The 12,387-nt window shown below is 34.2% G+C and overlaps 2 protein-coding genes and 1 non-coding gene across 3 annotated transcripts in view; all 3 read left to right on the forward strand.

The window, feature by feature from the left end:
* Positions 1–12,387, forward strand: part of LOC125247564 (CXADR-like membrane protein) — an 824,350-nt gene that overhangs the window by 600,487 nt on the left and 211,476 nt on the right. The gene's annotated exons all lie outside the window — the stretch shown is intronic.
* Positions 69–223, forward strand: LOC125250618. The gene has a single exon (XR_007180819.1). It is a non-coding gene; the product is annotated as a U12 minor spliceosomal RNA (small nuclear RNA).
* Positions 1,349–10,471, forward strand: fam234b (family with sequence similarity 234 member B). The gene is made up of 12 exons (XM_048157494.1): positions 1,349–1,466; positions 1,972–2,379; positions 2,448–2,564; positions 4,649–4,834; positions 4,918–5,033; positions 5,203–5,353; positions 7,718–7,856; positions 7,944–8,141; positions 9,195–9,273; positions 9,355–9,640; positions 9,763–9,986; positions 10,104–10,471. The coding sequence occupies exons 1-12, from the start codon at positions 1,364–1,366 to the stop codon at positions 10,104–10,106; spliced, it is 2,010 nt and encodes a 669-aa protein (XP_048013451.1). The 5' UTR covers positions 1,349–1,363; the 3' UTR covers positions 10,107–10,471.

Consider the following 12,387-nt stretch of genomic DNA (forward strand, 5'->3'; position numbering starts at 1 on the left):
CTCGCCTCACCGTCGCTGTGCACGCCGGCGCTCGTGAACCGTACTGCGGGCTCGCGCACTGGAAGGTTATGCCTTAAACTGATGAGTAAGGAAAATAACGACGCGGGGTGACGCCCGTGTCCTCGCTCATTCTCGCGAGAGAAATTTTTGAACGGGTACAGGTCCGTCCGATGAGGTGACTCACCTACTTAGTGAGATGCCACGCGGAACCAGGATCTGCCCCGACACACCCCATAAACAGTTAAATATGACAGAAATTAGTTAGTGTTATTACGTGTAAGTGTTAACGTTTGTAGTCTTGAGCCCTTAGAAGGCCACTAGGGAGCGCTAGGTCCGTGACTTAAATAAATAACGTGTTTACAATAAAAAAAATAATTAAAATACATTAGATTAAAATTTATTTATGTACAAAATGAATAAATGCTTAAAATAAGAACATTAAATAATATAATTTATTTAATTATATATATTTATTAAAATAATTAACTTTTGATTTACTAAAGTAAAACGGATCTAAAAATAACTACATACATACAAAAATAAAACTTGATTTATATGAATAAAAATAAAAGCAGTGTAAAAATGTCAAGTCAAAAATCAAAAATGCTGAAATCATCTGCGGTTTAATAATTTAAATATGCAAATATTAAGCAAATGAACAGAAATGAACATGAACGAAATGAAAATGTCTGATTTATTTGGACAATTCATGAAAAACTATTCAAGTAAAAAATGTTTAATAGTTTCCCAGCTGAAAAAAAATACTATTGTGTTTTTGAACCAATTATAGTAAATTGTAGTATGCTGTATATATTATAGTATTTACAACAGTATTAACTAGTGAACTGATATAAATACTGTAGTATACTTTAGTTTTTACTACAGTAAACTGTAGTGTGTATAGTAAAGTTGGAGAAAACTTAGTAATTTGTTTATATTACTATAGTTGTTATATATCATAGAATTACCACAATAAATTAATTCAAGTACTTTACGATAGTATGGTTCAAAAACACTATAGTATTTACTATAAATTACTATAGTATTTGCTAATCATTCACATTTAAATAATCAGTCTACTATTCTCATTTAATTTAATCAAATTAAATATAAATGAAAGCAAGAATATTTTCATTCGAGACTAGAACTAAACACAATCTAATTAAAAATAAACACAAATTACGTAAATAAAAATAAATAAATAAATAACATCAACCCAACGGCAAATGACACAACCTTATTAATCCAGCTGGTTAAATAAATGTTTATACATTACTCTTGGATGTTTTTTGATGTTTCTGTAAAAAAAAAATATATATATATATATATATCTGTTCATTTTCACCAGACTCCATTTCCCGTGATGCATCTCTCTAGCGCTACGCGCTGCAGCGGTACACGCGTCGCGTCGCTGATAACATCTCGCGCAATGGCTGCGGCTCTATCTCGAGCTCTGAAATTACCAGGTAAGTGCAACATTAATCTAGAATAAGCGATCAAATGAATGACAGTATTGAACAGCGGTTCAGATGCGACGCGCGCGCTCGCGCCGCGCTGTGTTTTGTTCGGTGACGTCAGTGATGTGATTATCGGACGCTTCGTTCCGTTATATGCATTCAAATGCGACACGCGCCCGTCAGTGTTATCAGACCTTCACACGAGCGCGCAGATTCACCTGCACTGAGAACGACGTCTAAACGATGGCGATTATGTCATATTAAATCATACTGTAGATATCATATGGTACATGAATGTGCAGTACCATGGTAAACGGCGGCGTCACGTGACCACAGTGGTTTCTGTAAAGAGAGGATTGTTCGCTACTTTCCAAAACAAGAGAAACGGTGTATTTTCTCCAGGATGTGAAATGATTTAATTTTAATTGTGTATTTAGTTAAATGTATAGTTATGAAGAGTTTAATTTTAATTGTGTATTTAGTTAAATGATATGAAGAGTTTGTGGTGGTGCAGGTAAGAAGGGCTCAGATCTGGGCGAGTATGACCCGCTGACGCAGGCCGACAGCGAGGATGAGACGGAGGACGACGATCTGGTCCTGAACTATCCTCGTAACGGTCTGAGCCCTGCGGTGGCCGACCTGAGGGACGAGGAGGAGGAGTTCGATGAGGAGGAGGAGTGGAGGGCACAGCGGCTGCAGAGAGAGGGGGCGGGGCATGTCGAAGAGGCGGGGCCGGGGCGGAGCCAGGGCGGAGACTCCGAGGAGAAGGTGGCGCGTGTGCGAGGGGCGGTGCGGACCGCCGCCTTCCTGCTGCCGCTGAGCTGCGCGGCGCTGCTGGTGCTGCTGTGCGCCTTTCTCATTCCCTGCCCGCAGGGGGCGCCGCACCAGCCGCAGTGGGAGCGAGAGCTCGGAGACGTGGGCGGTGAGTGACACTCCACCTCATCACCTGTCACATCTACCTGCTGCCTCAACATGTGTTCTTCCTCTCAGGTGTGACGTCGCCGCCGCTGGCATTGTGGGACGTGGATGGAGACGGACTGGAGGACGTTTTGATTGGCGTCACGAACATCTCTAATGACAGTCAGCCAATGAACGCACAGAGCAAAGGTGAGCGGAGGAAGTGACGGAAGACGTAAAAACTCCCCGTTACAGTAGAATAGAGCGCAACAACAGCCGGTTCCGGAAGTAAAAACGATAACAATATCTACTGTAATAATAACGGCGATTACTATAATGAAAACTATAACGATAACTGTAACAATAACTATGATAACTATAATGATAAATGTAACGCTAACTGTAACAATAACTATAATGATAACTAATAACTATAGCGATAACTGTAACGATAACTAATGATAACTGTAATGAAAACTATAACGCTAACTAGCAATAACTATAACGATAAATGTAACGCTAACTGTAACAATAACTGTAGTGATAACGGTAGCAATAACTATGATAACTGTAATGATAAATGTTACATTAACTATGATAACTAATGATAATTATAATGTTAACTAGCGATAACTGTAACAATAACTATAATCATAACTATAATGATAACTGTAATGATAACTAGCAATAACTAATAATAGAAAGTATAACAATAACTAGCGAAAACTGTAACGATAACTGTAACATTAACTATAATAACTATAATAAGCATAACGCTATCTGTAACAACTATAATGATGACTGTAACAATAACTAATAATAGAAAGTATAACAATAACTAGCGAAAACTGTAACGATAACTGTAACATTAACTATAATAACTATAATGATAAGCGTACTCCTAACTGTAACAACTATAATAATGACTGTAACAATAACTATAATGTTAACTGTAATGATAACTAATGATAACTGTAATGAAAACTATAACGCTAACTAGCGATAACTATAACAATAAATGTAACGCTAACTGTAACAATAACTGTAGTGATAACGGTAACAATAACTATGATAACTGTAATGATAAATGTTACATTAACTATGATAACTAATGATAATTATAATGTTAACTAGCGATAACTGTAACACTAACGATAAGTAAAATCATAACTGTAATAACTAGCAATAACTAATAATAAAAACTATTAACAGTAACTAATGAAAACTGTAACATTAACTATGATAACTATAATGATAAATGTTACGTTAACTGTAACGATAACAAATGATAACTGTAATAAAAACTATAACGACAACTATATAATGATAAATGTAACGCTAATTGTAACAAAAACTATAATGTAAACTATAACAATGACGATAACAATTACTATAATGTTAACTGTAATGATAACTGTAGCTAACTATAACTATAATGGTAACACTATAATGAAAATGGTTACACTTTATTTCCGTGTCACAGTGTAATTATACATTTAAGTACTAAGTAATAATAATAATTAATACTTACTTTAGGATGAGGGTTTGGTTTAGGGTTAATTGCATATAATTATACAAAATTTATAGTTATAACTACAGTAACTACATGTAACGTGTAACTGACATGGTAAAATAAAGAGTTACTGCGATAACTGTAACAATAACTATAATCATAACTGTAATGATAACTGTAGCAATAACTAATAATAAAAACTATAACAATAACGAAAACTAACAATAACTGTAATGAAAATTATAATGATAAGTAACTATAACGATAAATGTAACGCTAACTGTAACAATAACTATAGCTATAATGGCAACACGCTATAATGAAAACGGTTACACTTTATTTCCGTGTTACAGTGTAATTATACATTTAAGTACTGAGTAATAATAATAATTGGTACTTACTTTAGGATGAGGGTTTGATTTAGGATTAGTTGCATGTAATTATGCATAATTTATAGTTATTACTACTGTAACTACATGTAACATGTGTAACTGACACGGTAAAATAAAGAGTTACCATGAAAACTATAACGGTAACTGTAACAATGACTATAATGTTAACTGTAACGATAACGAATGATAACTGTAACAATGACAATGATAACTATAACGATAAATGTAACGCTAACTGTAACGATTACTATAATGATAGCTGTAACGAATGAATGGGAGTATTCTTCCGGAACCAGCGCTGCTGTAAAAGTGGGCGGGCACTAATGCGCCCTCCTCCAGCAGAACAGTTGATGCGGCTCGTCCAATCAGAATGCTCGGTGTGTGTGCAGAGTTCAGCGTGTCGGCAGTGAGCGGCGTCGGCGGGCAGCTGCTGTGGACGAGGCCGCTGCGAGAGCCGCTGTTCTCCGTTCAGTGTGGACTGCAGACAGGAAGTACAGATCCACTGTGGAGGAAGCCGTCCTCCGCCTGCGTCCTGATCAGCTCCGGTCACATCATCACCGTGAACGCCTCCACAGGTCTCTCTCTCACACACAAACACACACACACACTCGCCCATGTGTGTGAGTGTGTGTGTGTTGATCATTAGTGTGTGTTTCAGGCCGGACGTGGTGGACGGCAGCTGTGGGTGACGTGGAGTCTCACGCGGTTCTGCTGCCTGATCTGGACGGAGACGCGTTCCCAGACCTGCTGATCGCAACACTTCCAGCAGACCAGGTGACCCCCCCCCACACACACACACATTTATACAGTCACATTTCTGCATCAGGGTGACGTTATTCAGCTGCTTCATGAATGTTTTCTTGTGGGACGGCTTTCACATCGTCTGCTGTTGAATCGTCTCAGGATAATACTGACATGATGTGGGTAATGGTGACGTCCTCAGGTGTCTGATCTGGCTCTGGTCCTGATCTCCGGACGGTCAGGAGCTCTGATTGGCCGGCCGGTGAACTTTAACCTCACGGCTCAGGGGAAGCTGATTGGTCCGCTGCTGCACGAGACGCTGAAGGGAGCCTATTATGTGCTGTTTGGACTGGGTGAGTCTCGTTCCCGTGTCTGATCATGTGTCGAGCTGTTGCATGGATACGAGAAGAAAAAAAACAAGAAAAAAATTCAAGTTTTTGTAAATCTAAAATCAACATTATGACATACTTAGTCGAAATTGACATAAAAGTCAAAATTATGACTTAAACAGTTTAAATTATGACAATTCAAAATTATGGCATGTTGAAATGATCATATACTAAGTTGAAAGTGACATAAAAGTCTAAATTGACATAAAACTTAAAAATGATGACTTAAAAAGTTGAAATTATCATATACAAAGTCAAAATTGACAGCTGAAATTATGAATTAAAAAGTTGAAATGATCATATACTAAGTCGAAAGTGACAAAAGTCAAAATTATGACTTAAAAAGTTTAAATTATGACAATTCAAAATTACGACTTATGTCGAAATGATCATATACTAAGTCGAAAGTGACATAAAAGTCTAAATTGACATAAAACTTAAAAATGATGACTTAAAAAGTTGAAATTATCATATACAAAGTCAAAATTGACAGCTGAAATTATGAATTAAAAAGTTGAAATGATCATATACTAAGTCGAAATTGACATAAAAGTCTAAATTGACATAAAACTTAAAAATGATGACTTAAAAAGTTGAAATTATCATATACAAAGTCAAAATTGACAGTTGAAATTATGAATTAAAAAGTTGAAATGATCATATACTAAGTCGAAATTGACAAAAGTCAAAATTATGACTTAAAAAGTTTAAATTATGACAATTCAAAATTACGACTTATGTCAAAATGATCATATACTAAGTCGAAAGTGACATAAAAGTCTAAATTGATAAAATGTCAAAATTATGACTTAAAAAGTTGAAATTATCATATACAAAGTCAAAATTGACAGCTGAAATTATGAATTAAAAAGTTGAAATGATCATATACTAAGTCGAAAGTGACAAAAGTCAAAATTATGACTTAAAAAGTTTAAATTATGACAATTCAAAATTACGACTTATGTCGAAATGATCATATACTAAGTCGAAAGTGACATAAAAGTCTAAATTGACATAAAACTTAAAAATGATGACTTAAAAAGTTGAAATTATCATATACAAAGTCAAAATTGACAGTTGAAATTATGAATTAAAAAGTTGAAATGATCATATACTAAGTCGAAATTGACAAAAGTCAAAATTGTGACTTAAAAAGTTTAAATTATGACAATTCAAAATTACGACTTATGTCGAAATGATCATATACTAAGTCGAAAGAGACATAAAAATTCTGAATTGATAAAATGTCAAAATTATGACTTAAAAAGTTGAAATTATCATATACCAAATAAAAATTTAGAGAAATTGTCAAAATTGACAAAAAGTCTAAATTGACCTAAAAAGTCGAAATTAAGTCTTAAAAAAATTGAAATTATATACCAAGTCAAAATTGATAAAAAGTCAAAATGACGACTTAAAAAGTTAAAATTATCATATATAGTAAGTCAAAATTGACAAAAGGTTAAAATTAAGAAAAAGACTTAAGCTTAAATTATCATATAGTAAGTCGAAAATTGAGAAAAAGTTGAAATTCTTACAAAAAGTTGAAATAATCATGTACCAAAACAAAATTTACAGATGAAATTATGAATTAAAAAGTTGGAATTATCATAGTAAGCTGAATTTGACAACAAACTGAAATTATGACTTAAAAATGTGAAATTATCATGTCAAAATTGACAAAAAAAATGTAAATTGACTTAAAGAGTTGAAATTATATACCAAGTCAAAATTGATAAAAAGTCGAAATTGCAACTTAAAAAGTTGAAATTATCATATATATAGTAAGTCAAAATTGACAAAAAAGAAATTGATAGAATTCAATATTATGACTTAAAAAGTTTAAATTATGATTTAAAAAGTTGAAATGATCAACTGAAGTCAAAACTTAATTAATGAATCAAAATTATGACGAGTTGAAATGATCATATATTAAGTCAAAATCGAAAAAAGTCAAAATTATGGCTAAAAAAAGTTGAAATCATATTAAGTCAAAATTGAAAAAGTCAAAATGTAACTTAGTTTAAATTATGAGTTAAGTTAAATATTATATATTATCAAATTGTCAAAATTATGACAAAGTCAAAAGTTGAAATGATCATATACTAAGTTGAAATTGACAGTCATAATTATGACTTAAAAATTCAAAATGATGACTTGTCCAAATTGTGTCAAAAATGGACATAAAATGAAATTATGATATAAAATCTCAAATTTCTATTTATGTCATAATTATGTCAATGACTCAATGAATGTCATAATTTCATTTTTTTAATCCCATAATTATGACTTCTTTTGTCACACCAAAGCCTGATGTATTTTCCTCAGGCACGGTGGAGGGCGTCTCCCTCAGCTTCATTTACAGTCAGGCCACAGGCGGGACGGCCGCGTCTCGGGTCAGTCTGAAGGAGCCCAGCTGGGAGCGTCTGAGGAAGAGCAACTCTTCATCGCTCATTCACATCAGCAGGTGCCGCCGCACACACACACACACATTAACACTGACACACACACACATTAACACTGACCCCTGACCCCGTGTGTGTGTGTGTGTCAGTGCGTCTGAGCAGGTGGAGTTCCTGCTCCCTCTGGTGGCCGGTCTGTGTCATCAGCACAATAACCTGGACAGCGCGTCGGTGCTGAACTCCAGCCGCAGCGACTGGATCCTGCTGTCCGGAGCGAGCGGCCAGCTGTCCGTGCTGAGAGAGAGCGACACGCACACCGCCTGGAGCCTCGGCCTCGCCGCCATACACACGTCTGTACATCATCATCATCATCATCATCACACGCCACACACACAACTATTCATATAACTCTACAGCTGTTCTCTATCATCATTTGGGTAGCTTGTTGTTTTTGTTTTATTAATAATTTACATTTTAATAAATGCTTTTGTAATTTTGATGTGTGGTTTTGTTTTTATTAATATTTTAAATCGGTTTTCATTTCTATATTTTCTTTTTACATTTTAATTTTAGTTAGTTTAGTTTATTTAAAGTTTTAGTAATTTTGCTGTTTTGTAATTTCTATTAATATTTTGAACTAGTTTTTATTTAAATTTTTTTTTTATTTCTAGTTTTTATTTTTTATTTTTATATTTTTTAATTTTAATTTTAGTTGATGTTTTAGTTGTTTTAGTTTTGTTGTACTATTTTATTTTGTAATTCTGTTGTTGTTGTTGTTGTTGTTGTTGTTATTTTTACTAATATTTTAAATTAGTTTGAATTATTTTTCCATTTTATTTTATTTAAAGTTTAAGAGAACTTTGCCACTTTTATTAATATTTTTATTAGTATTTATTCTTGTATTTTCTGTTCATTTTATATTTAAAGTTTTAGTAATTTTGCTGTTTTGTAATTTCTATTAATATTTTGAACTAGTTTTATTTATTTATTTATTTATTTTTCTAGTTTTTATTTTTTATTTTTATATTTTTTAATTTTAATTTTAGTTGATGTTTTAGTTATTTTGTTGTACTATTTTATTTTGTTGTATGTTTTTGGCATTTTTTATTAATATTTTAAATTAGTTTTGTATTGATATATTGTCTATTTTTCATTTTAAGTTTAAAGATTTAGTCATTTTGTTGTTTTATTTGTTTTAATTTGTTTTTGTTTTTTATATGTAGTTTTAATTTGTTATTTTATTACCAAGTTTCTATATATTATGTAATTTCACTTAACGTTTATTTTATTTCAAGTAAAGATGATGTTTTGTAATGGTTCAGTTTTAGTTAACGCATTAAAACACTTTATCAACCATAAAGCAACGCTCCGGTAACCTCAGCACTGTTTCCGTGTGTTCGCAGTCGCCCGGCGTTGGGTCACTTCAATGACGACGGTGTTCCTGATCTACTCATTCATCAGTCGACCAATGGCGTCAGGAAGGTGCGCATCTCATTACCATCTCATTAGCATACACACACACACACACACATGCAGCGAGCTGATTGTCTGTGTGAACCGCAGGTGCAGATCATCGACGGCGCTCGTGGGCGGAGCTTGTGGGAGGCGGGGTTTGTGTGTCCTCGTCTGGCGGTGGAGGATTCGTCCGTTCTCACCACGTCCGGCCAATCCGTGTTCCTCTTCTGGGCTGGAGATCCGATCTCGCAGGCGCAGAACGTTACCAAGGCAACCAACCAGGCGGCTGCCGCGGCCGAGCCGGTTCTCCGCAAGCTCTTCCTGTTCCACCCGTACTATCCCACAATCCTCCTGCAGCTGAGCAGCACCACGGACACCGTCCTCACGGCAACAGGTGTTACACTGTTACAGTCACGACCAATGAGAAGTTGTTTTATTGTTACATAATCATCAAGGTGCATCGGTGTCAAAATAAAAGTCCCTCTCAGTGTGAACTGACGGTCTTGTCTCCGGCAGTGAGTTACCAGCCGCAGCAGAAGGACGCGTCCTACATCAGCGTCTCGTCTCGGCCCACGTCCGGCCGCCGTCCGGCCGCGCAGCTGCTCAAGAGCCTCAGTCTGAGGGCGGCCATCGCTGCCGCCCAGATCGTACAGCTGCCGGACGCCAGCAGAGACGCCGCATCCGCCAAACCCGCCGCCTTCCACCTCAACAAGTTCTTCAGACGCCTGTCCTTCAAACAGGTCAGAGGTCATTTCAGTGAAGGAACGATCAGAGAGATGTTCTCATCTGACAGCATTATGGGAATGAGTGTGTATGTTGGATTATGAGACGTGTGTTTCTCGTGTGTTTCCCCACAGTGACGCTCCTCGATCCTCCGCTGGATGAACGTATGAAGTTATTGATTTGTTTCATGATGATGAAGACGCGTGTAAATACTTGAACTGATGATGCATTCAAACTCACACAAAGCCCAGAGGAACCGTCACATGACAGCTGCTGTTCATTCATCCTTTAATAATAATAATAATAATAATGATAATAATAATGTTGTGTTTTTATGGTTTCACTCTCGCTCTGGCCAGTGAAGTGAGTTTTCATGGCTTTGCACGTTGAGTTTGTTTGTTGTAGATATTTTTGACCGTCTGTACAGTATTTATAGCAGCGAGCCGGACTGAAGTAATGATGTAAATAATGCTGGAGTAATAAAGACGTTCATTCTGCTGGAGCTCGTTATCTGTGTACGGTTACTGTGCGGATCTTTACGGGAGATTACTGAAATATACCAGTTTCTCTCTTCTGTGGAACATAAAAGAAGATACTTTGAGAAAAGTCCCAGTGATTCCCAAACTGGGGTTCAAGAGTTGATGAAAAATAATAAATCATGAAAAATTTAATACAAAATGAAAATAAATTAAATTTAAACTAAAAAACGATCAAAAAGATGAAATATTTGTTTAGCTGCACGTCAGAGCTGTGATCATGTGTCGTTAAATTACTGAAATCTGAAATACTGAAATTACTTTAAATCTCAGGAACATATTTGAGCTCAAAAGGGTTCGGCTGATGAAATCATTTGGGAATCGCTGGACTAAACAGTGAGAGTCCGATGCCTTTCCTTCCCAGCGTTCTTCAACTTTCATTTCTATTCCACTGAAGAAGGAAAGTCACACTGACTGACATGAGGCCGAGTAAATGAACTGACCTTTAAACTAGAATTAACTGACCTTTAAACTGGAATTAACTAACCTTTAAACTAGAATTAACTAACCTTTAAACTAGAATTAATTAACTCTTTAAACTAGAATTAACTAACCATTTAAACTAGAATTAACTAACCTTTTAAACTAGAATTAACCATTTAAACTATAACTAACCTTTAAACTAGAATTAACTAACCTTTAAACTAGAATTAACTAACCTTTTAAACTAGAATTAACTAACCATTTAAACTAGAATTAACCATTTAAACTATAACTAACCTTTAAACTAGAACTAACCTTTAAACTAGAATTAACTAACCTTTAAACTAGAATTAACTAACCATTTAAACTAGAATTAACTCTTTAAACTAGAATTAACTAACCATTTAAACTAGAATTAACTAACCTTTTAAACTAGAATTAACCATTTAAACTATAACTAACCTTTAAACTAGAATTAACTAACCTTTAAACTAGAATTAACTAACCTTTTAAACTAGAATTAACTAACCTTTTAAACTAGAATTAACCATTTAAACTATAACTAACCTTTAAACTAGAACTAACCTTTAAACTAGAATTAACTAACCTTTAAACTAGAATTAACTAACCTTTAAACTAGAATTAACTAACCATTTAAACTAGAATTAACTACCCATTTAAACTAGAATTAACCATTTAAACTAGAACTAACCTTTAAACTAGAACTAACCTTTAAACTAGAATTAATTAACTCTTTAAACTAGAATTAACTAACCTTTAAACTAGAACTAACCTTTAAACTAGAATTAACTAACCTTTAAACTAGAATTAACTAACCATTTAAACTAGAATTAACTACCCATTTAAACTAGAATTAACCATTTAAACTAGAATTAACTGACCTTTAAACTAGAATTAACTAACTCTTTAAACTATAACTAACCTTTAAACTAGAATTAACTAACCTTTAAACTAGAATTAATTAACTCTTTAAACTAGAATTAACTAACCTTTAAACTAGAATTAACTACCCATTTAAACTAACCTTTAAACTAGAATTAACTAGAATTAACATTTAAACTGGAATTAATTTAAACATTTAAATTAGAATTATTTAGAATTAACTAACCATTTAAACTAGAATTAACTACCCATTTAAACTAGAATTAACCATTTAAACTAGAATTAATTAAACTAGAATTAACCATTTAAACTGGAATTAATTAAACTAGAATGAACCATTTAAAATAGAATTATTTGAACTAGAATTAACCATTTAAACTGGAATAATTAAACTAGCATTAACCATTTAACCTGGAATGATCTGAAGTAGAGCCATGACAGAGGAGGAACATGTCATGTCAAGCACTAGTTATGCAGTCTTTCAGCTAAGAGGTATTTTGAATATGTGTTTATTTTCAGCGCTGGTGTATTTGTTTCCGCACACACACACACACAC

Source organism: Megalobrama amblycephala, linkage group LG1 (genome assembly GCF_018812025.1).
Source record: "Megalobrama amblycephala isolate DHTTF-2021 linkage group LG1, ASM1881202v1, whole genome shotgun sequence".
Classification (NCBI taxonomy): domain Eukaryota; kingdom Metazoa; phylum Chordata; class Actinopteri; order Cypriniformes; family Xenocyprididae; genus Megalobrama; species Megalobrama amblycephala.

What these genes read in the sequence shown, in the direction of transcription:
- fam234b (XM_048157494.1), top strand. Translation starts at nt 1,364, where the DNA reads ATGCATCTCTCTAGCGCTACGCGCTGCAGCGGTACACGCGTCGCGTCG. An exon ending in AGAGCTCGGAGACGTGGGCG is followed by an intron (nt 2,380 to 2,447) that starts GTGAGTGACACT and finishes TCTTCCTCTCAG; the next exon opens with GTGTGACGTCGCCGCCGCTG. An exon ending in CAACACTTCCAGCAGACCAG is followed by an intron (nt 5,034 to 5,202) that starts GTGACCCCCCCC and finishes TGACGTCCTCAG; the next exon opens with GTGTCTGATCTGGCTCTGGT.